Source organism: Balearica regulorum, chromosome 8 (assembly GCF_011004875.1).
Source record: "Balearica regulorum gibbericeps isolate bBalReg1 chromosome 8, bBalReg1.pri, whole genome shotgun sequence".
In the NCBI taxonomy this organism is placed as follows: Eukaryota; Metazoa; Chordata; class Aves; order Gruiformes; family Gruidae; genus Balearica; species Balearica regulorum.
In genome coordinates, this window is record NC_046191.1 from 12,478,988 (window position 1) to 12,505,980 (window position 26,993).

General features: G+C 45.3%; 1 protein-coding gene across 22 annotated transcripts in view; it reads right to left on the minus strand.

Moving 5' to 3' along the window:
* Positions 1 to 26,993, minus strand: part of PTPRF (protein tyrosine phosphatase receptor type F) — a 389,399-nt gene that overhangs the window by 103,934 nt on the left and 258,472 nt on the right. For all 22 annotated transcript variants that reach the window (XM_075759629.1, XM_075759626.1, XM_075759638.1 and 19 more), the window contains one exon: positions 4,828 to 5,016. In XM_075759629.1, the coding sequence (XP_075615744.1) occupies positions 4,828 to 5,016 (189 nt within the window). The remainder of the gene's footprint in view (positions 1 to 4,827; positions 5,017 to 26,993) is intronic.

Sequence of the window (26,993 nt, forward strand, 5' to 3'; positions counted from 1 at the left end):
CAAGCACCCAAAGCAAGGCAAAACATGGGATGATACACTGGAAAACCCCACGGGATTATTTGCATCAGTATTTCCCAGTGTGGAGGAGAGGCTCTGTTGGAGAAGGGACTTCACTCTGCTGACACAAGCTCACCCCAGACTTATCAACACACCACTTCCTTGTAGGAACCTATACCACCAAAAAATCACTCCAAAGCAACATCAAACAGGGAAACCAAAGCTCTTGCTGGCAGCACCTGGGCACCAGGGAAGTGCAAAACTGAATCCCAGAGAAATCCGACAGTGGTTTTGGCTACTTCCCAACGTAGTTTTAGGGGAAACTATTTTCAGAAGTGAAAGTACTACAGAAACGATTGGCTATTTGCCACCAGCTGCAACAGGGAGTGTGTATGGATCCCATCACTGCTGACACACATCGCACCTCACACAGCAAGACTCAGATGTGCAGCATAGGTTCTTCCAGGACATAAAACTTGAGCTGTCAACTGGCTGGCCATGACAGTGCTTCAACTCTCATCTAGTCAGTCCTTCCTGAGAGACCATCCATCCTTGGATGTGTTTCCTGATCCTTTTGGGTAATACTCCCCAATCCCCATTCTTTGGGGCTGTCCTTACACACCTTGTCCCACGTTGATGCCCATCTAATGTCTGGACTCAAAGCTGTTTCTTGCCAGGAGCTGAATGTCTTCTGCTGAGTACTGACTGCTGGCTATTACCAGTGAAGCGGGATATGGTCATCACCGCCATTTCACTGGGACCAGCACCACCTCTTCTTGCAAGTTCGTCCTGTGTATGTTGGGTATTCCTTTTGTTTCCAAATAAGTAGTGCTGCTACCTATAGGATCAAGACTAAAATGAAAATGCTTGCTGGCATCTCAGAGAGCATAAATGCAGCGAGATGATCTGGTGTGCCAGCTCCCACTGCTTCTTTGTTAGAGGCACCTATGCTTCTCCAGAGAGTGACTGAAGTCACCTGCAGTGCCCTCTCTGATACTTTATTTGCAGTTAATTGCCTGAAAGCCACACTAGGGTCTAGGACACGGTTCCACAACTCACTTAATTGATGATGATTAAAAGAGAATGATACTTGTTGTAAGACCAAGTTCTTTACTAGGTGAAAGATGACAATGCTCCCTGAATTTCTGGAGTTCCCTTACATGGCAAAAATATCTGTATGTTAACATTCAGAATAGTTATTTATTCTAATTTGACATTTTGTTTGTAAGTTTTCTGAAGACCAAGGTGGAAAAGCAATTCTTTAACTACTAAACTCACTGGTAGCATTCCAGAACTTTGAGAGTACGAATACCATCAGAGTTGCTTTGAAGTCTTCAGGAGCTTGTGATCCAAGAGTCTTTACAGAAGATCTGTGAAGCTTCAGTACAATCTGACCTATATTAAGAGAGTTTCCGCCACATTGTTAACTAATTTTAAAACATGGTTAGAGGTGCAGCACTGGCCCTTGCTGCCAGAACTCATATGTATCACCTGCCATACTACAATGTCCAGACAGTTTTCAAATCAGTTCAGCCAAACAGGTTCTAAATGAGTTAGCACGCTGGGGAGGTTTCCCAGCCCAGAGCTGGCCTTAGATCCTGTGTCAATGACTGAGAGGCAATGACTGAAGCTATGCACCCTGGAGGAGAACAGGGAGTTGTCCTGAGTCATTGCACTTGCAGAAAAGCAGCCTCTCCACAAGAGGTGGGAAGTATTAGCAAGATGAGCAAGGGAGAATTTTGCTACAACCAGCATGAGTCAGAGACCTTGCTTTTGCCTTGATCTGTGATAATGGAGATGAAAACCTGTATTTATTTGTGTTCTCATTTTGAGAGCAATTAGCCCAACATGTACTCGCAAAACTACCCAAGAGCTGGACTTAAAAAAAGGAAATAAGCATTACTTGAGAGGAAAGATCTATGTATTTGGGAGAAATGGGAAAAAAAGCCCTCTAAATGTAAAGAGTTACGCTGTCAGAAGGGTTAATGAGAAAAATGCATATACACACATAGAGATGTAATTAGTAAATGAGGGACGGTAGGATAAGGGCCAATTTATAAACTGTGTATTTGCTCCTGACAAAGACACCAGTCCTCTGGGGTTGAAATAGCCTAAGATGATGGCTTGGTTTCTTAAACCACAAACTCTCTAGTACCTTGACAGAAGATGAACAGACCTCTAGAAACTGATGTTCAGAGCCCCCTCGGGCACATGATCTGACTGCATGCAAGTTCAAAGGCCTGCCTGAAGCCCCCAGAGCACTGCCAGCCCACATAACTGTGAGCGTCAGAAGAGAGCACCTTTCCCAAGCATGCTGCTGCTTTACCTCTAGCTATTTATTCCACACTAGGACCCTGAAGAAATGAAATCATCCCTCAACCCCCTAAGTCAGACTCCAAAGCTGCTTTGACCTTTATCACCTATATTTAGTACATCTGAATAATAATATATTATGTTCTCATTGAAGGTCGGACACTCTATATATGCAATATTGGGCTCACACCGTGCTGTAACTATTTTAACTATATTACATCTGTCTAGCTTTTATTGGGTTTTAATTAAATGAAATTAAATGAGCGTATATTTAGATTGAGATAGTATAAACTGACATTCATGCAGATATGCCAGGCTGGCTGTAAGATATGATCTTAATGGAGCAGAGACTTTGCAAACTATTAAACTCTCCCATATAATGAGGTATCTATTTAAATACTCTTTTCTTTGAAAAACAACTCTGCCCCACTACGGTGTAGTGCTGGAGAGCTCAATTAGCACCTTGCAGAACGGATCAGAGACTGCCCAACCCATCACGTTGCTCACACAGGGTGACCGCAGTCAGGTAAGTAGGACTCAGGCACTTGAAAGTGCAGGCCCTACTTTATATCAACCACAAATACAGGACGAAGCCACAAATGTGAGCAGGAGTTAAATCTCTGGCCCATGAGAAGATGTAAACTTCCTGCTCCCCACTCCTTCCAGGATGGAGCAGAGCCTTGGTGAATCTTGGCATTGTATCACCAGGTCCCTGAAAATAAACCTTCACTCGTATTTGCAAGTTTCTTGCATTGAACTGTGGAAACCTCCCTTACTAGATTAGAGAGCTAATCAATTTCTTTTGCGAGTCTGAGGATGTGTGCTGCTCATTGATTTCTAAAAGGTTCCCTTGACACCTCCCTTGGTAATTACTGTGTCTTCAGCAAGCAGCTAGCTCTAGAGTTTGAATCCCAGGTGAAATATTCAATTGAGATGTTGCTCAAGAACAGCAAATAGGAAGCAGAACTTGGACACACTGACAGGGTTTACTAGTTTGTTTTTAAACTTTCTATCTCACTAAATTTGTGAAGCAGCTGGTAGAGAGGCAGCCAAGTGCCTGCGAAAAGGAGGCTGGAGAACGCACAGCAAGTGCATCAGGAGCTGCCTTGCTGCTCATTTACGGTAATTTCTGATGCTGATTTAGTCAGCTATGAAGTGAAACACATCCATGTGCACTTTCCTATTGCTGCTTCCTAAAGCTTCGCAGAATAATTAACAAGTGTGATATTTTCTTTCAGCACAAACAGATCAAGATTAAACCATGTTGTGGGGGAGATAAGCTAAAGGTCACTGGGAAATTTCATAAGCTATAAATGCATTAGTATAATTAGCGCTCACTGGTACATCAAGGTGGGATCAGGAGTGTCAGGCTGGGTTCTATTTTTGATGAGAGTGATGTCTCATTACCCACTCCCCCAAGTGCAAGCCTACTTCTTATCATCCAAGCATCATCACATTTATGCAGAGGGCTCCTGCTATAGGGAAAGTGTCAAGACGTTCATCTTGCTAGGAGGAAGATGGTGTTGCTCTGGCAGCAGCACTCGTAACAAATGGCTTTTGAGTGCCCAGAGATACATCGTGGCCAGGCAAGGCAGTCTGCCTCTTTTTTAAGCGTGAGACCTTTCTAGACCAAAGTTGTTCCCACTCTGTTCCCTTCTGTACTTCCCGTAGGGTACTGTGGGCTTTTTTCCCCCCGATGAAAGCTGCTGTGTAGTGCTGCTGTGCATTGTTCGATAGCCACTGCAATTCACACTGGGGAGCTGCACTTCATCAGTGAATAAAGAAATGTTTTATTTTCCTTAATTCTCTAATGGTCCTTACAGTCCTAGGAGACCGAACAGTGCAGCAAAAAACCAAGAGTTCCTTGCTAAAATGAGTGCATTCTCAGCCACCCACAAGAACTAACCGTCTGTATTTCAAAAGCTAGTGTTTGGCTTATCAAACAAAAAGATCAAAAATAAATGGTATATTTCAAAACTGTGTCCACCTTCCTTCGAAATCCATAGGATTGCTGCTGCTTGGATTCTCTTTATTCTTGTGGTGTCACATAGCAAGAATGATAAAGACCTCAACAGAAAGCAGAGCACTGTCTTGCAGAGTCAATGTAAGGAATGAAGTAGTACGTGACCACTGACTGTAAAATCTGAACCAGTATCTCATTGTCCTGATTTGCACTGTGCTCCTATTAAAAATATCTGAGACCTGTTGAGTTGGTAGTGAAATGTCTGAGCCTACCAAGGATTTGGGGCAATGTCAAGACGGTCTACCGAAGAAGGAATCCAGGTGATGTTCCAAAAGGCATGTTCGCTCTAATGTCTCCTTTTAACAAGCCACGATATCCTGCCAGAGAGGATCAGCTCCAAAAACTGTTTTTATATTGTAAAAGAAACAAGCTCAAATCAAATTGACATTTGCGTTTAGAATTGCATTTCAGGGAAAAAATAATAGCAGCAAGTACAGAGAAAAGGGAGGAAGAGTGAGAAGGTAGGGAAGGCTTACTTGGCTTTGCTACCTTACCCGAGCGGAGCTGCTTGATTCGCCCGTTGCTAGTCGCAGTGTCAACAGGCAGGAAGTCCTTGAACCAGGAAATTTCAGGATCAGGGTTTCCGCTGGCAGCACAGAGCATTGTGGCTGTGCGCGCCTTTTCCACCACCTTCAGCTGCGGGCCCATGTCAATGGTTGGGAAGCCAGCTGGGAGGTGGTCTTCTGCAAGAGGGAAAAAATACACAAGGTTAAAGAGAAACGTTCAGGCGTAGCCATGGGATATGGTTGTAGTGACAGCAGTGCCATGGTACAGCATCTGTGCCTCTGCTGGAAAACAGCAGCCTGACTTCCCTACTGAGAAGGTTTTCAAGCCCTTAAACCACATTAGGATCTATAATGAGCATTCATTACACCAATAGAAGCTTCCACTAAATTTAACTCTGTTTAAATCAATTGCCTTGGGAAACGTCCATAATTTTCATTGATACGTAAGCTCCATCTATTGTTGCTAATAATTCAGTAAAAGCAGGTATTTGCCTTTTTGTGGGAGGGCAGACTTGAAGATAACAGACAAACACAAAGCCAAATAGTGTGAGGCATCTTGAAAAACAACAGCTAAACAATAAAACCTCTTAGAATGGTCCAGAGAGGCCCATTTTCTCTTTTTTTTGACTAGGAACATTCTGTCACACTGGTAGGATAGACTGTAAATCTCTTCCTCATACCCCCAAATCTGATTCAGAAGGCTTTTAGAAAAATAATGAATGTAAAGCTAATGAGCACACTCTGCTCATGAGCCGCCTCACCAGACCATGCTGTGGCAAGTTCCTGGTGCATTTTCTGGGCTGCAGAGAGCAACACAGGTATGTGAGAAATGGCCAGTGCACATTCTGGCGTGTCTTACTGAAAGACTAAAATGAGGCACCCCCATAACTGCTAAAACCATTCATGCAGCAGGTATGAAAACAGTTAATTGGGTTTGCTGCTGCAGAGCACGCTCAGGTAGGCTGGGTGGAATACACTAGGCAGCCTTCACTGATAAGCCAAGGCGTGCTCCAACGTCGTCATTCAATAGCAGCTGCAGAACAGAGCTCATTTACTCATTCTGTGGCAAGATGTACTGTACTCTGCTAAGCCTGAACTGCAATCAAAAGGACATACTTTCGCAGAAAAAAAGAACTTGAAGAACATTAAGAAGCTTTTAAAGCACCAGAAACTCAATTATTTTCAGCATGTTTCTTTTTTCCCTGTTTTAAGGAAACTTAAGAAAACCTCCTCCTTTAGCAAATCCAATTCTGCAAGGCTCCCAGCTCACTGCAGTGTTTAAACAAATAAGACCTCAGCATCTTTTCAAATCCCAAAGGAGTCTAAACTTGCTGCAATTTGAGTTTTCCTGCTGTTGTCACATATCTGGAACCGTACCCCTCACTCTGACAGGAAGGTACTAGCAATAGGCCACCTCAGGTGGTTCCTTCTACCTGTATTGCCACTCCTGCAGCACACACAGCCTGTGGTGGCGAATCTTACATATCTCTCCCTAAGATCTCAGGAGAATTCCCAAGGCCTTTAACTTGTTTGCAAATCAAGACTCTGTAGCACAAGGCAACATCTGCTATAAACAAAACAATGCCCTGGAATATTGTTTTTCTGTTTAGATGAGAGTGGCTATGAAGCATCCAAGGTTTTCTAAAGGAAAAAAACCTGTTCCTGATGCTTGTTAAAAGCACAAACCATATTTTGTCTTCCAGACCATCCTCCCTAGAAACCTCTCTCATCATAAGCAAACATAAATGAAATTATTTTTTTTTTAAAAATGAAAGGTACCATGAAAACTAGTTCTTTTTAATTTGCTCTCCATTGATTTTCAAAGACAAAAGGTACATAGAGCTTAACTGGAATGACACCAGAGCTAGCATTCAATAACAAGCAACAGAAGCACTCAATACTGAGCAACCACAATGCATACTCCTACATAGCTGAAAAGAAACAAAAGAAGGGTACACACAGAAGTACAGCATGGTATACATTGAAAAGCAAAGGAAGATACATAGGAAAAGCAGTAAACAATGACATTCCCTTGGATCGAGGCCAAGTTTGCCTAAAGTGCAGCACCTTGCTATTTACAGTATTGAAAGCAGATGTTTACTCTGGGGAGGCTGAAACCCTGAAGTGATCTAATCTAATCACCATGATTACCATTGACAATCCTTTCTGGTTTGTTCAAGATTTTACAAAGAATGCACTGAGCTAAGTATCACCCAGTTAACTTTGTCCAAAGTCTGTGTGAAGGCTTAGCACATAGCTAAAAGCAAATCTGAAACCAACATTTGTGCAAGAAATCTCTTCCCATCTGCAATGATCCTTTGCCCGCAGAAACAACAGAGATCAGAAAATCCTTCACAGTGTCTGATCCACAGGTACACAACCAGCCTACTGCACTGGAGATGCCTGTTCAATCAAAATTAGCAGTTTGTGATGAGCCACAGACCAGCAGAAATTATATGATCTAACCTTGACTTCACCAGGTACAACAGAGATGCTGATTACAAAGACCCAGCAGCAAAACTACCTCTGCCATACTAGAAAGCTTAGATCAAGCCTTTTCTGGACTCCAAAGAGACGTACAGTGCTGCTCCCATACCCTGCACCCTCTGCAAGCCCAAGCCATTATGGAGCCCAGATGGCAATGCTGGGCACTCATCACCTGGACAGAGGGCACAGGTGACCACCAGGCGATGACCCTCAGCCCCCAGACCCTGTGCTGAGCTGGACACAGACAGGCACAGGCAGGCATGCAAGGCTCATGCGGTGCACAGTCTTTTCCCTCTTAAAAGCACACAAGCCCCAACACTACAGCAACAAATGACAGTAGTAGAGAACCCGTGTATCCTGTGCAGTCAGAGCCACAGCAGACTCCCTGGGCTAGCACTGGTACAGCCCAGCTCCCACGCGTGCCTGGAGATTGAAACCTGCCTATCTTCTGTGGCCACACCACCACCAAAACTCAAGCAAGCTGCGCTGGCATGTCTGCATCTACAAAAATGCACAGGCAGCAAGGATTTGTTTGATCCCTTGTCAATCAAATGCAGAGGCAACTCTGGTGTTTAAGAGTAGCAGTGTGCTTCCAGGAGGCTGCAGTCCCAGGTCGCATCACTGTGTGACAAGACACCAGGGGAAATCTGACAGCCGGTCTCTGACAGCTCCTCAGACACCCAGAGGCTGGGGTTCTCCTGCTATTAGTTCTGGGGTAGTTCCAGGGGACCTGCACCAGGCCAAGGTCACAGTATCTGGAGCTCAAGTAGAAGGATCACCTTCTCCAGAGGTGATCTAAGGACCTCAGGTGCCTGTACCATTGTGAAATGGGGGACCTCAACTACTCCAGGTCTCCCCCATAATATGTGGCTCTGGCAGCCCCCTGAACTCTCCTGGAGAAGAGCGGCTGTGGAGAAAACCTGAGCTGGTCACACCACAGAGCACAGCCTGGCACAGGCCCACACCTGCCCTGACAGCAATACTCCTGCAGAGATAATGGGGCTTCGTTCCAGCCTGGCTTGGTGTTGCTGACTTCACTGGGACAGTGAGGGATGTCTCTGTGTTCAAGCACCACAGGCGACGATAGGAGTTTGGAGCTGTTCTTACCTTGCCTTCCCCTCTGGCAAAAGTCTAATCTAGGTCTAATTACGAGGTTCAGTCATGCCTTGGCTCCTTTCAGCCCTTGCTAGCTGTACTAACTTGTCCGCACACGGAGCTCATCAGTAATAACTATCCTCCTATTCACGCCAATACGTGGATACCCTTATTCTAGAAAATGAGTTTGTCAGCACTTGGTTTTAATCAAGGATAGCTAGTGTGCTTTTAATGCACATTAAACCAGGCTATGAATCTGCTTTCAAGTGCAGACTATCTAAACCAGTTTTTCCTTCTGGGTTTCAGATACTTTCAGAAGGGGTGTACCTCAGGTAAGCATTAGGTTAGAGCTAGCAAAATCTAGGCACAAGCAGGATTTCTTCAGGTACTGCAAGCTCTAATTCCCTCCATGGACTGTAGTAGGAGAAGCAGGAATGACAGAGAGAAAAGCAGAAACAGAAGAGAGAAGCAGGAAGAAAAGAGAGGGAAACAGCAAGAGAGAAAAAAGCGAGTGGGTTTTACAATTACAAACAGAAACTTGGAAAATCCATGACCAGGCTGAGGTCTTGCTAGCAGCAGTCACCAAGGAGCCAGGAATGTCCCTCTGGCATCTAGCATGACAGCATGTGCAGAGGATATCTCATGCTCACTTGACAGCTCCCTTTGCTAATCTCCTTTCTGAGGTGACAGAAATCTAACCCTCCTTCCCTTACAGCCCTTTTGTGCCACACATTTCCCATCTTTAAGGGAAAAGCTAAGGTAAGAAACCTATCCTGCAGTCCCAAACCAGAGCCGGCTGAGACCTCCTTTAGAGCAGCTGCAATTACGCAGCTCATTCACTAGCTCCCCAGAAAACTGCCTTTCTTGAGGATGTTGCCATGAGACACATACCCCTTGGGGTGTCCTTATTTTCTGCATCACTCCAAATATCAAGTGATGATAAGGGACATGGAGGCAATTGCAATTTATGTCTTATGAGAAGCACAGATCAGCCCCAGCATGGAATGGTACGTGGATAACAGCTGCTTACAGAAAAGGCCTGCAGAGGAGTCCGCGGTGAGCACAGCTGTTGATGGCTGAATCCTGCGGGATTATGCCCAGGATTTTGCTCAAAACTTGTAATCTCACACAGAACAGAAAAGTTGGAGAGGTTGGATATCGGGTTCCTACTAGCACAAACCCCATACAGCACTCACTGGTCTTGCAGCCACACAACTGTGTTTTGGGGGGGGGGTCGCACCATGACTTGGCACCTGTAAAACCTTCCCCCTACCACTGTGAACTTCCTCTGTGTCAACATAGGAAATGATATTTTAGAAATGACAGTGTGAACTGTAAACACATTTATGGGAGTTATTTGTTATATTCCTCTTCCTATAAAAGCCAGGCCTGCTTAGTATCATGAGTCCGATTGCTCAGACTGCTGAGGGAGAGAAAAAAAAAAAACCCAATATAATTTGGAAATAGCAAAAAGTAGCTCTTCGATATGTTACAGCTATAGCTGTGAGGTTAAATCTCTTACAGTCTATCAAAAGGGTGTCCTCAACTCATTTCAAGTGAGATATTGGGCCTTATCCCCACACAGGGCTGGAAACAGCTTATCTGGGCCACTGGCTTGCATCAGCTGAGGAACTTCCAGCCCAACATCAATTTTAAGGGCTTGGTAGGGATGATTAAAACACAAAGCTGCTTTGTTTTCAGTTCTGCCAGCTATCTGAAGCCACTCAGGAGTGTGCGCTGCTAGGGACAAGCCAGGAAACGGATTGAGGGCAGAGATCTCTCTGATAAATGCATCTGACTGTCATCAGCATTGCACAGGACAGGACACATGTACCAAACGCTATTTCACATGTTCCCTACCCATTTGGTGGGGCAGGCTGGGATCTCACCCAGTTCAAGTCACCAGGGCTGAACCCATCCCGGTAAGAGGTAGCTTTTTGATGCAAAATAACATAGGGTGTTGCAAGGGTAACCCTTGTCTACTGACGGACTCATACTTGATGGATCAATGGAATTGCTTTACAGATTTTACAAGCTTCCAAATCTCCCTTTGAGACACTGAAACACATTAGTAAATGCAAAATTATTGGTGCAAGGAAGATAGCCTGGGTAGTCGGCAATACTAACCAATGAAAGATGCAAGCCGGTAAGATCGTAAGCACACCAAAATCCAGGACATCTGTTTGCTGAATAAACAGCCCTAATTCCTTCAGCACAGGTTACACATCGCAGCTATTCAATTACTGCAAGACAATCAAAAGCAGCCGAGCAATCCAGCGGCCCAGAAGAACGGCATCATTTTACATGATAAGAAAACCCTGACACTGCTCTGTTCAGGTTCAACTGAAGCTGCACAAAGAGCGTTTTATCAGCCATTTTGAGGCGATGCTCTCTTCCTGCATCCTCCTTCTTACAAAAGCCCCCTAAGAGGTGCACCAGAAATATTATCCAAATTCGTGGTCTCCAAAGGCTGCCTAGGGTTGGGCTACCGCCCATGCGGGGAGTGGTGGGAGAAGGAGCGCGTTTGTGTGTGCTTGCTGCCGGAGCCAAGTCTCATGCAGGTTAATGAATGCCCCCTCGACTTTGGCACTGTCTTGTAATTGCCTAAGGAAAAGGTGGGGCGGTGAAACCGACCTGTTTCAAAGGCAGCTAAGTCTTAATTACTGGGTTAGTAAGTATAAAACAGTTTCATGCAGGCAGAAAATACAAACAGTCATCTATTGATGACAAGGTTTTTAATGACAAACTGCTGGTTTTGTATGACATCACGCCAACGTGACATGCTGAAGCCGCCTGCTGAAAATGGGGAGAAGGGCGCAGATGAATGGGTGGGTGTGGAAATGAGCTCCAGAAGGACTTCTCTGTGTCACCATGTAACCACATGAATTACTGCACAAGAGCTTACAGTAAACAAAGTATTCGCTATCTCTTAGAAAGATCACAGCGGCGGCAGCAGCAAAACAGTTCACAAAAGAAAGAATCTGAGTCAGTTCAAAACAAAGAAAAGCACTGTAAGGAAAATTCAAGGAAATACGAGACTAGACACGGCAGAAAAGAATAAACTGTCAGGCACATTCCCACCCTGGGGGCTCACGGCATGGGAGCTCATGGGACCTGCTCATTCTACACGTTATGAGTCCATAAAACACCCCATGGAGACAGGGCTACCCTTCAAGTGCCAGACGGGTGCTGCTAACGTTGTCATTTCATGGCTGGACAGCAATTATCTCCATTTACAAGCCACCAGTACCTTCTTGGTAGCACAGCTGGCCATTCCCAAGCACCTGTTTATCTCAGAGGGGAGCAGGACAGCTTTGCAGAGAGGCGGGTGCTCCCAGGAGCAAGACATGGCAGCACCTCCCAACTGGCTCTGACGCGGATTCAGCCTGTGCTCCTGCCAAGTCCCAGCGCTGCTTCTCCCCATGCTCCCACGTGTGTGGTAGTAAGGTAATGCACGGTCGCTGCAGCAACACGTTCCCTCCCCAGGGCTGAGCATCCTGCGTTTGCTGTGCTCTGGCCCCCAGTGCTCCCTCCCACCCAGGGCGCAACCTTGGTTCTCTGGGCCTGAGGGGGCACTGCATCCCAGTGGGATGAAACAAATTGTTTCTCCCAGCCCTTGGAGATGCTGTTGCCATCCATACAACCTTCCTTGGTGCCTCATGGTGCCTCTCGACCTGCCACAAGGAACTGGCCAGGACAAAAGCTGCTGCCACAGATGCAGGGCCAGCCCTCCTTTAGGCAGTATGTCCTCCTTCCCTTTGAGAAGCGCTGTAGCAAGCCACTACCAAAGCCCTCCAGGATACACCAGTTACAGCGACACATCAGCCATGGCTACCTCTAAGCTTCTCACGGGGTAGCTAATCCACTGTAGATTCAGGCTGGGACACAGAAAAGAGCCAAGGCTCTAGAGGCACTGATGGAGGCAACAGCTGTCACTCTCCAGCATGGCTGTACCCTAAGCACAGCCCAAGGGAAGGTGTGAGAAAGGTCCCTCTGGGGAGAAAGTGCACTTCCACTGCCATGGCCTTGCACTCCTCTGATCCAGGGTCTTCATAAACACTGCAAGATGTGCTGAGATGACCGAGTCTAGCCCCAGCTTCAATTGCAAACAAGCAATTCCTCTCTCTCCTTCACAGATAACAGCTTGTGACCTCTGCTCGACGGAGGGCAACACAAAGATGATTAACAGCTGCTGAAGCTCACTCAGAGCAGACCAGAAGTAAGTATTTAGTCACAAACTCGGGCAAATTAAAGGTTTGCACCTGCAACCCACTATTTCAGTTCTTAGTTTAGGGATCTTCCTAAGTAATAACAACTTCTGCTCAGTATGTGTCAGCTGTGGAGTCCGCTGTCAGCTAGGAGACCTCCACCCATCCTGGAAAAAAACAATTATTTAAATCTTTATCAGATTAGATTGCAAGAGTCAGAGATGCCATTTACAAAATCCCTACTACCACATCATCATTCAGTCACCCTGTTTACCTCTTCTTGCTTTCCATCCTGGCTTCCTCACAATGACAGTCACGTTTGCAGTCTTGGTCCTGAACTCAAGCTTTTCCAAGACTTAGGCCCACTATGTCTAAAAGAGCTAAAAAACTTGAGAAAGAAGATTATAGCAGAAGCTTATGTGGTCAGGCTAAGTAAGCTCTGTGCCATAGGGTAGAGCCTCTCCACACTGATAACAGTCTCGTAGAGTGGTGCGAAGTGTGACGCAAAACCCCTTAAGAGGTGAGGACCGCCCTAGACCTTCTGCTCCAAATCCGAGCCTGCTATTCTGCCATGAATGTAGAGCAATATCCACAGACAACTCAAAGCCAAAGACACATTGAAACAAGCATTTTCCTGAGAGACCAGAGAAACTAGTTGTTCACATTAATGAAATACTAAAAAGGGCTTAGACTGTATGGTACTAAAGTCATTTAAGGGTTCAGAGTATAGCACAGGAGAAACTACAGCCAGAAATGTCAATATTGTAGGTGAGGAAGAGCTTACACACAACTGAAACAGATCATATCTGCAAGATTCCCTGCCTGAGCAAGAGTCCCATTTTTAACCCGTTTGGTGAGAAGAAAAAAAGGTTTATTTCCTCCCCCAAAATTACAGCACAATTCAAGTAGGTAAAAATAGAGTTTTGTGGGTCATATCCAACAGCTGATAAATAAGCCTAGACTCTTTCAACAACTATTACTTACAAAAAAACCTCATCAGCTGGAAGTATGCATTGAAAAAACTCACAAAAGTTCTTTAAACACAGTGAATTCAGAAAGGTTTTTCAGCCAGCTATTAAGGCTCCATAGTAAAGCAACAGTAAAAGACGACCATGCTGTGCTTACAGGCAGGACTGTGCCATTTGTTGGTACCAACTGTTGAATGTAACTGCCTGTAGAACTGTTTTCAAATCATTGTTTCTTTTTAATATTTTATGCTGAGAAATACAACACAACTATTGCCACTGCACGTTTCCTCGTGACAGAATATATAAACACACTCCCACTAAAACATACCCAAAACTTCAATCTTTTCAGAGAAAAGCATGGAAATAGCTCTTACTTGTATTTTAAGTCATTTAATAATCCTCTCCATTTTCCATACTACTTCACCTGCACTGATGTGATATGCTATTAGCATAGAGATTTTCATTTTTAAGATGTACAATCAATAATGCATTTCTATATGCCATTAAATTCAACATGTGGTTAAATTAATGGAGCATCTGACTTTTGATCCATGTATGTTTGGTTGCAGTTCAGTGCAGGAAAAAATGCACGAGAACTGAGATAATCTGACAGCAGAGCTCTCCCACGCTTTCTAACATCAAGTTTCAGATTAAAGTGAAGTATTCCTGCTGCCACTCAGCTGGAATACTAAATCTGTTCATTTCCACTTCACAGGCCAGAATGCAAGATTTTCGGTCACTTAAACTCCTACTGAAAGGGCTAGACCGTGCTAAAATCTGATTTCTATTTAGCTCCTGCAGCCTGTCTGCACCATTGCCAACCCAGTGGCTTCTCTGGGGAAACATCACAGCCTGTCAAAGCAACAGTGGCCAGCAACTCTCAAGAAAAAACTTTTAAGATTAGAGATAGGAAAAAGTTGTATGTTTTGACAAAATACTCTGCTGAAAAAGTCTTCTTTTCTAGGAATTGTTCCAACGTGGGAAAGAAAAAGCACTGCCTTTCCTTGCATCTAAGCTACTGAAAAAAGAAGGTATTCAAAAAACATGGAAGAGCAATGACTGTTGACTTTTTAGGGATAATAACTGTGATATTACCTGAGAAAGAACTCTCGTCTGTCTTTCACCTTGCCCAAAAGCCCCAAACAAAAACTCTTGAGAACATTCTAAATATTATGGAAATATTAGCTTGGAAATTGAAATTTAAGATTGTACTGGGGAGGAGCTAGAGAATCATTAGAGAAAGCACAAATATGCTCCAGTTCTGCGTTCACAAACTGCCAGTGCTTCAAAAGGAAAACAAAGAATTCCCCCCTGGAAGAACACTCTCCCAAAACACCTCTTTGCTCTCTGATCTCAAAGACTAAACGGAAACTTGAAGGCAACCTCCAATATCGCCAAGCCATGGGATGGAGTGGCTCTGTGATGCCGTGAGAGTTTGAATCCCAAAGCTAGCAATCAAGGCGTGTGGGTGTGGGAAAGGAGGACAAACACTATTCTTACAAAAACAAGGCTCCTCTGCAGCAAACAAGCTGAATAGCACCAGCCCGGGTCCTCAACAACCTGCTCTACTCTCTACCCCCCATACTGCCTCTTCCCTCACCCTATGCCTTTTCTCCAGCACTATCCTTTCCTGCCACTGTCAATAAATTCTCATGCATGTGGCTGCATCTGCCATTTCCTTAATTGTAGCGACTGGTGTTTTGAGCAAATGCTCAGAAATTATATCAAAATATTTTTAATGGGTTAGCAAGACACGTACATAGAATCAGTCCCAGTAAAGGCCAATACAGTAAAACACGAATTAAGTTTATAGTCCGAGGCATTGTATCTTTATAGTATTCAAAAAGAAATTAACCTTTAAGAAAATATTCACATATTGACATCAAGTACCTCTGTGACAGTTTCTCATGTACCTTTTCTCAGAGAAATTCTATTTTCAAATGAAACAATAAATGTAAAGTTTCAATGCACTTGTTCTATTGCAGTCAGCTCAGGCATAGAGGGTCAGCAGGCATGGAAATCACTCGAGAATTGTAAGAATGGTTTTAATTTAATCTGAACTCCAGACAGATCAGTGATATGGCAAATCACTGCTTTCCATTCAGAAGTTTTAAAATACTCCATCACAAAAACCATCATGAGATACTGGGTAACTAACGTTATTTACTTGGTAGGGAAGTGACTTTCTATAAAGGGGAGAAACACAGCAAGACTTGACCAGAGTCAGGGACAGAAATATTCTCTTACTATGAGCTTTATGTCTTATATTAAGCCATCACTTTCTAGAAGATCCATTAATTGCACTGGCTCCAACATCACTTTAGATGGAGACTCTGGTTACCTTAACAGTCTTTCAGAGACCATATGAAGTAGAAAAGCCCCCAGTGAAAGACCCATAGCAAGCCAATGGAGATACGCAAACACAAATAAGACATTGTTGCCAGACAAGTGATGGTTTTTAATGCTGGGATGACGTAATTGATCAGAGTTTAACAGAGGACATACTCTTCTTTTTACAGATAGCAAGTGTTGCAGAGGCTCAATATCCTATTTACTGCTTTGCCACAACACCCATCTTTTCAGAAAGATGTGCAATAAAAGGAGTGGCTGACAATTTCAGCCAAGGCTTTAAACAAATCCCCAGTGCAGGCCCTCATGAATTAAAGAGCACGCAACAGATAAATGGAAAGCTGGCAGTGAAACCACATCAAGGCCAAGTGGATAAAAAAAAAGGCACCTCTTGGCTCCTGTGGTACTCATCTTAATATAAACCAAATGCAGGAGGTCAGCTGAAATTCCTTTGCTGTTCAAGAAAAATGCATTCCCTAACATTAGACTTATTTGCAGTTAGTCAAAGGTTCATTTTATCAAATGACCACTACGGAAATTGTGAGTTTCCCCACCTCTCTTCCCTGGCATGCGAGGAGGGCTGCAGAGCTCAGTGGCATGGCACTTCTCCTTCCCAGATGGAAGGTTGTGTTTTCCTGAAATAGTGTCCCTACCTCTCCCCCAAAATATTAGATCTACCAGATACAGACCAAGAAAGCTAAACAAACAACTGGATCTGGCAACCTTCAGCTTCACTATGCTGCAAAATTAACTTAAAGAAAACTTTAAAAGGATTTTTCCCCTCTTGAAAATGGAGAATAATTGGCCTTGAAGCTTTAAAGACAATCTGCAATTTCTCCCACTGCAATGTAATTCCAGGTTTCTTTAGGAAGATCCCTGCACTAGCTCCACACACTAGTGGTTAGGAGGAGTGGTCTCCACAGTAGCTGTTGAGGTTTCCTTATTTCTTTTTCAAATGGGAAATCACAGAAAAGGGGGGGAGGAAGATAGTCACTGTGGACTTCCCAAGACCTTCTCATGCAATAAAGTCAAGGTTCAGGATAAACAGAATTGAGAACAGCTACGAGTGGACATCGTGCTCTTGCCCTGTGTGAGTTTTGTTTCATTCCTGACTGACTGGCAGGCAGCATTCGACAGACAGGGGCTAAAGCACCATGAGGTTGCAGGTCTCAGAAAACAATTACAGGGGAACTGAGTGCATGAATTGGTTTGTCTTCCTTGCTCTTTTTTGCTCTGAACCATCTTTCCTTCTGCCCCTCACACATACAGATGGCTACACGTGTTACTGCCAGCCCTGTTTTGGTGTTTCGATGCAAGATACACATGGCTTGGCTTGCAAGAGGAGGTTGTTCCTACAGGGCTCTCAAGGCCCACCTTTCCCTAAAACCCTCAGATGTTTACACCGAGAGCTTTACAACCAGGGTGATGTTACGGTGTTCTCCATTTCCTGGTGCATGTAAAGTAGCCAGCCCTGCCGCGGGATGCGGCACCTCCACCCTGCTCTGTCGGTACGTGCAGGGGTGGCTGGCTGGCTGTGGCCGAGCAGTCCCGCATACTTTCCCACGTTGTCAGCACGGAAGCATTGCATTTCCAGCCTCGCGGTCACAGTATGCGCTTTCACTGCTGCTGCCAACTCAGGAAACCACTGCCGCCTCTTTCTTTAACCCAGCTCAGGTTAAACCAGATTTTCTGGTATAGATAACAATTGCACTATTTACATTTCATATACCTAAAGGGAAGACACCCTGGCTTTGCTGGAGCAAATGCCTTAGAAGGAGGCTCAAATACTAAAAAGCATGTAAAAGTCACAGTGGCCTCTGACCTGCTCCAGCACAGTCCAGGTGATTTTGCCTGCACAGACTGCCCGAGCAGCTGACACGCACCGAGCTGCTCACTGCAAGGTGTCAGAAACGATAAAGCAATACCATGGTTTGATTTACTGCCAGGCAAACACCGGCTGGCAGCGACCACACACAGAGAGGTCAGGCAGCACTGTCCTTTATTAGCATGTCAACGATTGCTGTGCTAACATGCTCACGGCTTAGACTCCCGAAGCTGGAAATGCGAACATGCTTGGGTATAACTAATTGGAAACAGGCCCTGAATTCCTAATAACCAAAGTTATAGTCCCTGGGATTTATGCCAAATTAAAGACAATTAATTTTCCTCTCTTGATTATTACACACCTTAATAGCTCTGTCCTTGAGTCAGTTCCATCCTTAATGTGCAGAGCCCTTTAGCTCAGTCTCTAAATTTTGATGTGCATGAAGAACGGTTAATAAGAAAGTTCTGAATCAAATCTGAGCTACCGTATCAAAATCTCTCATGTTTTACAACAGTGAAAAAAACAATTGGATTCAAAGTCTACTTTAGATCCTAGCTTATAAAGGCATTTGCTGCATAGCCTCTGCACTCTAGTCTTTAGAGGCCCTAAACAATTCCACGTTTCCCTTTAAGATGTTCTTTTAAAATATCACATAGCAGTATATAGAGATAATCAGGATTGTTTTCATTAAATGATTTCAGTGAAGTTCACTGGCTTTATTTGATATACAAAAGACTATTTAACCTTCTCCCAAGACACTTTACTGATGTAATTACAAGCAAGAGATGAGGCACGGCTCTCCCAGCTGCAATCACTAACAGGAAAGAAAACTTTCTGCTAAGCAGAGGCTGCCTAAGTCTTTCCTAGGGGATGTAAGAGGCAGGTATCTCCTTGCAGATAAGAACACTGCGAATCTTCATTTCCTCAGCTCAGTATACCATGTACAGGCCACTGGTGTTGGGACTATTCAGCTAGAGGAAAAAGTTGAGAGGGAGTGTGTGTTTAAGGTAAAATAACTGCTGGCACTCCTGTAGTAGGCATCCCTCATGCACAAAGTAACCACGTGGTCCTTTTCAGAGCGTCAACAGCAAACCCTGCAGCAGGGCTTACTCCATGGAGGCCCTGAAGACATAGCTGTGATTTTCAGAGATGATGGAGGCTCAAACTACATGCTCACCTGGGAAGCAAGAGGACACACTTGCCAAGGACAGAAGTGGAATTGGCTGAACCTTAGTGGCTCACTTTGCTGACCTGATAACCAACACAAAATGCCAGACGGAGACACCCTGCGCAATGAGTCTCTGATGTTGGAGATGATCACGGGGGTCTCAGGCTCCTTGGGAAAATATCTCTTTCCTTCCAGAGAGGGGTTTTTAGACCCATGATCTGCCTGAGGGAAGACAAAGTAGGTCCCTATCCTGTCTGTGAAAACCAATATAGTCCCAGTCTTCTCCAGACGGCGCTCAGTCTCCTCGTGACTGGCCTCGTGTCTCAGCAGCTGGAGGAAGATCTTAGGGGTTTCTCTAGGAGACAGAAATGGCAGGGAAACCACAGCCCCATGCTCCCGAGGCTTGCACACCACAGACAACGTTCTCTGGCAGACAGTCAGCTGTTGGGATTTTCACCACATCTCCTCCACAGCAGACCTGAGGCAGATCTCTGCAGAGCCCATACAGAGGAAATCATTCCCCGTGACAAAGCAGGAGAGGAATGTCCCAAACAAAGCCATGAATGTTGCCATGTGAGCTGAAAATCCAAGTTTCATACTGTCTGTTGAGTCCTTGATCTAAGGCTAATATGGCTCCCCAAAGCATTTCACTCCCTAGGTTTCTTCTCCTCTCTTTCTGCTGAAGCCTAGTCAGGACATATATTTGGTTTGCACCTGCCTAAAGACAGAAAGATTCATCCTAAAAGAATGAAAATACTGGAAAAAGTTGGGGAGAGGAAATCTCTAAGGTAATGCGAGCCAGGGAGAGCATGAAAGCCTCCCCTCAGCTTGTGGCTCATGAACAACCCTGGCCTGCTACAGAACAGCAAATAAACAAAGGTTCACCTTCCCACACATGCAGGCAGCAAGCAAAACAGCAAAATAAATGAGGCAAGTGAAAATACAATTTTTATTTGGTACCATGAGACAACATTACGCTAGATAGTCTATATATTTTTTCAGAGAGAACAGAAAGCCCTTGGATTAAAACACCTGAGAAACTCTGGTTTGGGAAATAGGGCCCTGCCAGCCTGGAAAGCTGGGCTGCCACATGCACAAGCTCTGAGTGCAGACCTTGACACACTGAAAACAAAGGCGAAAGGTTGATTCTCCCCAGCAAACCACTTGCAACAGAATAAACAGCATCATCTTACATTTACACTGAGAATAGAAATTAAATTAGCAAGTAGATTTTGATCATGAAGTGACCTTTAAAAATCATTGAGAGAAGAAAACATTAGCCACTGTTATTTGCTCTGATACAGATCCCTCCTGAAGGCAGCTTTGTGTGCAAAATATTATTGCCAATTTTATTTCACATTTTCAAACTGTTTTTAAGAATTTAAGTTGACTCTTATTTTCTCATTTTTTCATAGACAAGCTTTGCTGTCTTCTTTCTTCATATAAGCACAAATTGGGAAAAGTACTGTAGCTGAACTTAAAAGAACTGGACAATTTTATGACGTTTAATAACATTTGTAGCTACAAAGGCTAAAAACACTAAGGGTAATGAAATCTCATGCTCTGGCGCTTAAGGTATTCTCTTCCTCTTGTCCCACATGCTGAACCGTGGAAATAGTTCATGTCAGTATGGGAAGGAGAAAGCCTGTTCTCCTTGGAGACACCCAGAGGGGCTGGGTACAGCTGGAGGTCAGAGCGACAGCCAGTCAGGCTCAAGCAAACTGCTATGCCCTGCAATCTCTTCTCGCTCAACTGTATTTATGACCACCACCACCATACTAACAATTACAGCATCCGTTGCACAAATCTTTATGAGTTTTCCAAGTGAAAGTGGGCTTTTCTTTCTTCCTGGCTTAAGTAGGGTTACGGAAAGATTACCAAAAATTACACCTGGTTTATGGCTTCAGCAACCACATTTTCCTTCGGCGCTCTCATCGTACCTTGCTGCTTCCTTACTTACATAAAACTACAGCGATTATGCAGAATTCATGTCTGCCTTGTGACAAGCTCTTTTAAAAGTCAATGCCATTTAGAATCTGCTTTGACCTTGTATTTTGAGAGACATAATACCATGTACGACTCCATCCTGCACACAAACTCCCTTATTCAAGCATCAAGAAAGACAAGGGTTTTGACTGCTAATACTTTCTCTTTGCATATGATGCTGGATTTGCCTAAAGCTCAAATTAGGCTAAGGCTTGCATTTTCAAAATTTGGTAACCTCTTATTGTAGCCACCTTTATTTATTTAAAAAAAACCCAAGCATTGATACAGCTTAATCATTGAACTGTAGATCATGAACCATCTGTTAAAATTATCTCTAAGCCATTTCACCCTTGCAAAGGTTTCAGACATTGGACGGCCCTTGGTCACTTATTCTTTTGCCTTCCACACCTGATACTCTAATTAGCTAAGCCTGAACAATCTACCATGTCATAAGGGATGCCACAGAAAACAAAGTGGCAGTCGGGTTGTACCAGATGATCCAGTAGTCCTTTACGATGCTCAGAACATCCCAGCATAGAAGATCTGAAATTCCAGTAGTTTTTCCACTTCCCATACACCCAGTTTCAATTCTCTGTTGGCTGCACTTTTGTTCCGCTGCCTAAATGCACCTAGCCCAAACCTCTTCACTCCATTGGCCCTATGTCTCTCTCCACAATCCAGTTTTGTTGGGAATGGTGGCCTGGTCCACCTTTGCCAGCTTGTTCCTCAGGAACATACTCTTGCTTTCTGAAAGTCTCCTGCTCTGAAGGACAGCATTTCATCTGGCTTTGTCCCTTTTCAGACTGGTCTTTCTAGAGTCTTTATCCATTTACGTGACACCAGCTACATCAAATACCAGCAGCATGTAATGGAAAAAAGCATAAAAAATATTGTCCAGTCCCAACCATCTGCCTGTAAAACTCAGTATTCCTACAACTGGCTGTCTCGTTACTGTTTGTATCTTAGCCAACAAAAGAAGACTGAAATTTGATATACATTACTACCTCAACTGGCAGGAAACACAAAGTTCCCACATCTGTGCACAGGAGGCAGGGAGCAGCCCACAGGGATGTGGGGGTCTCCTTCCCTTGAGCCACTCAACTGGCCCCACGGCTGCAGGGATGGAGAGCTGCCCTGTCCCTGCCTGCCAGTTTCAGGAGGGAATGGAGCCCTTTGGTATAGCATAGGAGAACACAATTTTTTATAGCACCTGGAACTAAGCAGAGGTGTAAAGAAAAGTGGAAGCAGGCAGAGAGAAATTAATTGCATTTGAGGGCTTGGGGACATCCTGGGAGCAGAGAGTGCCCTCCATTGCTCACGGGGGTCATGCATGTCCCTGTGCATCTCCCAGCTGTGAAAAAATTTGCTCTTCCTAGTGCGGAGCAGAGAGATGGTGAACGCTACTTTGAGTGTTTCAAGCAGGTTGCAACAGGCTGGTGCTCTGGTGAGACAGGTTTGTCAGCACTGCCTGACCTGCCTTTGCTGACAGCTACCCACAGGCTGATCTGATGAACAGGAGGAGGTGCAGAGGTCTGGGCAAGTGAGCTGGTCCCCCGCATGCCCCAGGGGCTGAGGAGATCGAGCAAAGCACACGGGCTGCAGCACGTCATGACCAGGAGACTGCCAGCACTGTCTTGCCTGGGTTTGTATTAGAATTGAACTAAGTGAGCTGATCAGTGGAATGAAGAGCACAATTTGTCAAGCCGACCTGCAAAGCGTGCCCCGTCCCCCTTGCCGTGGTATGGACATGCCAGAGCCTCTCTTTGCAAGGAGTGTGCTGCAATCCCGTCTGCTGCCGCTTTATGAAGAGCTTCTCATAAACTTGCCCATTTGCAAGCTGCATGCAGCACAAGGCATCGCTGCAAACTCATAATTAAATTCATTACTCCATACAATTTTAAGCCATTCTTCAAATAATTACAGTAATTCGATAAGCAGAAATCATATAAACCTGCTGCAGTTTTATCTCTCCCATTTGCTGAAGGAAATGTGTGAGTAATTAGTCAGATGATAAAAGTCTGGGTTATGCAAGCAAAACAAAATTAATATGATCCTTACTAAAAAAAAAATTTAAAATAAAATGAAACCAATGACACCTTAGGCAGCGTGGGGTGGGAGCAAGGGAAACGGCAGCAGCCAAAGGGAGCGAAAGGAAGGCGACGCTGCGCTGGCCACGCTCCCCATGCCTGCTGCGGAGGCAGGATGCTCCCGGGAGCAGCCGACCTGCAGCTATTGCTCCTCTCTCCCAGGAAAGTCACGTCAGGTAACCTTGGTAACTCTGAGGCCCGGTGAAGGCAGGGGAGGCGGGAGGCGAAAGCTTCCTGCAATATTCACGGGACCATGACAGAACATTCATTAGCGCTCTAATGTCAGGAGGAATCAGCAGCCCGGGCGGCCGCGCCGCCCCACTCCGCTTCTCACCTTGTTTATGAGGTTCCTGACCTTTCCTGCTACGAGGCGGGCAAGTCGGCAAACTGCAGCTCGCGGTGCGCTGAGGCACGGGGAGGAAATAGCAATGAAAAATTCACACTGCCGGCTTCTCCGGTGAGCTTGAACTCAGGAACTGAGAATCGCAGAATGAACAACATGCACTGTCTCTCGCAGGCCCTGGCTGTCCTTTGCGCTCACCTGCCTCCCAGGCTGCCGATGTGCCTCCAAGCAAATGCAAATCCCCCACAGGCATGAACACTGCAAATGCCCGGGGACCCACCACGATGTGTCAGCACCCCGCTTTGCAGAGGGGGCAAATAGAGATAAAGAGGCGGGAGTGCAGACTGTGAACATGTCGTGATCAGCACAGATCCCAACTCCCTGAGTGCCTTGAGTCCCGCTCCGTCCACATGACCACAAATTCGGAGCTGGAGCTGGCAGGAGTCCTCTCTGCACAGCCACACAATCTCTGAACCTTAATGAAAAACATTAGGTGACTGAAAGAGTTAATAAACCCAAAAAGGCCAGGGATGAGTTTTGCTAGAGATAAGGAAACATGGAGTATGCTAGGCTGAAATAGAAATGTGGCCTGGCCACAAGATCAATAAAGAGGAGAAGGCCAGAGCTGTGGTTACTCTGGTGCTTGGATTAAGAGCTTCATCGGGTTTCTGCAATCAGAGCTGATGATCCCACCAAAGGAACAAAGGGAAGGCTCCAGGCCCTCATTTCACAGAGGAGTGAACGAAGAGTCATCAATTTTCTGAAAGTGACTTTATGCCTCGTTAAGACCCATCTAAATTATATACAAGATGACTTCCAAGTAATGAAAAAATGAATCTGCAGACAGTCCTTTACTTTTCTTTTTTCTTTTTTAATTTTCTTTCCTTAAGGATGTGTCTCCAACCAGCCTGAAACCAAACACTTGTTTTGGGGAGAAAAATTCCCATCGCTACAGGGAGATATTTCAAAATTAGCACTTCAGTTTTAACTGCAGCTGCACCTTTCACGCTCCTCTTCTTCCCCTAGAGCTTGGAGCACCCCGGCCAAGAAAAGCGATTCAAGTCCTAAGCACCACACATAACAAGCAATTTATGAACTCAAGCAAGATTAGCTTTAAATACCACACTTTTCAGAGGAATCAATCTCAATGTGGTAGCTCCACAGATATTTGCTTTTTTTAAAAAAAAGATCTTAAAATGAAAGAAATTTCACATCCTTAATTTGGAAATAAAAAAAGAGTGCTGAGTAAGCAAGTTCAATGCAACATAAAAGGGGGAGGAACAATACACAGGGACAAATACACGCTAAAAGAATGTGTGGGGTTTTTACCAGCTGCTAAAATCAGAGTCAATTATGAGTGCATGAAAGAAAATCACAGAGGCTGCACCTCCTTCCATCACACAGCCACGGCCTGTGACCCTCGACGAGGTGCTGGGGCCGACCCGATGGCTGCCCACGTGCTGGTGTGGCTCTGCTGCTGCCCTCCATCCCCAGAGCCACATGCCGTGCTGGGGACAGGCGTCATCACTTCACTGTGAAGCTGATTCAAAACTGGGGCATGTCACCAGGAAGGATGATGGATTCACTGCTGCTTGGGATCTTTCAGAGGAGATGAAAAAAATTATAAAAAGTCTTCCTCCAATCTGCTGGAGAAGCTGCATCGCGGGTGCATGTGTGTAGAAAAGGGAGTTTGGGCTCGTGGCCTCGAGGGTGCTGCCTGGTTTGGGAAGGCAAACCGCCGAGCCCCGGCACCTGCCTCACTGAGCAGGCCAGAGGCAGGGTGTAAGCTTGGGTTACCCCCAGCACACATGTAACAGCTGCAACAAGACAACTTCTAATCAATTCCCACAGCCCGGGGCTTCAGACAACTGTCTGCTTTGCTCAGGGAGTAATTTTATTTGCAGCGTGTCCGTGGTGTTACTTCCTTCCCAGCTTTCCTTGAAGCAGCAGAGAGCAGTTATAGGTATACCATGGGCTGGAGAGAGCAATGGTTGAGGGTTGCACCAGGAATGATCCCACGAAATCTGCACAAAGCTAGGGGATCGGAAATACTAATGGACCTCTGGAGAGAGAAAGCAGACAAGGACCGTGGGAGAGGGAGGAAGGGCTGCTTCCCCACCCAAGCAGCCCAGTACAGCTTGCAGGGATGGCACAAGCCCTTTTGCAAACACACCGCTTACTTTGTGGGGGCTTTGTCATGAGTGGCTCCCCTGAGGCTCCCGCTCTCCAGCCATGCCTGGGGTGGGTTTCCTGTGCAATGAGATGCCTGGGTGTATCGCAGGAATATCTGGTGACTGCCCAAGATGTGAGGACATTAGGACAGATAGCCTAATCTCCCTTCTGATCTCACACTACAGATACCTCAGGATTCTACTGACACAGCAAAACCGGCAACAAACTCTGCTATTTCAGCTGTGGGTTTCCACTAGGGTCTGTAATCAATAAGAAAAATCAGGCAGCAGGAAACCACCGCTGCCATTTTCGCTGCTTTAACCAGATCTGATCCTGTCTCCCTGCCAGAAAACAGTTAAAAGCCCCAGCTCGGGTGACAGCAGCCAGTCCCTGGTAGCCCTGGGACAGGGCCACGCTGCCACGCCGCCGCGGCCTCGCAAGGTGCTGGCCCTGCCGCTGTGGCTGCCGCTGGGCTGGCAGGGCAGCTGGCAGAGCGCTGAGAGCCTGCGGTGCTCCAGACATTTGTCACAATTATTGGGGATTTATGAGGACAGGGATCCTGTCAGTTGTCTGTAATTTCACTCTGAATGATACCCCCCTCTCTGTAGGCGGTAGTCTATGAATTAAGCCACCCTGGAGGGAGAAAGGGAGATGTCCCCATTGAATGCCTCTTCAGCAGACATGTCACCTAAACAAGCTCTTCTGCCCAGCTCCCCCACACCTGCTGGGGACCCTGGAGTAAGTCAGTGTCCACAACACCCAGCCCAGCAGCGTGTCTCCCAGCACTGTGAAGGGATGGCTGCTGGGCACCAAAGACGGAGCCCAGCCTTCTGCAAGCTGGCACATGCCCTGTCTTGGCTACACTGGAGACGTGCATGGGTACTAAAACCAGAGAACGCAGGAATCTGCATTAGCTGATTGTCTTCATACAGGATTGGCAGCTGCAACTACTATAAGCAGTTGTCCATACAAATCTTTGAGCCAGCAAAAGCAACACCCCCAAAAGCATAGCACAAAATGCTTTAAAAGAGGAGGGATACCAAGTAGTAACAGAAACATTTAATCGAGATGCTACCTGCAGTTGTCCCATACATACACATCCAAAACCCACACTGCCCTGCTTGAATTTGCCTAATACCCATTTTGTACTACAGTAACACAGCAAGCACTTCGCTCCCTTTGCTAATTACGAAGACTTGGCTCTTGGAATGATACCTGATTGCAGGCAATGATTTTTGCTAATGTAATAGCTCATCTTTTCCATACCTGAAACTCTGGAAGAAGCAAATACTCCAGGGGGGAATACATAATGTAGTAGGAGGCATGCCATGCACCTCTTTCTATGAAACTATAATCCTAAGGCTTCACAGCTCACACGGTTCCACTTATTGTACTACAGAGGCACTTTTCACACTAGCAGAAATGTTGTAGAATTCATTTCATAATCATCAAAAATCTTTTAAAAT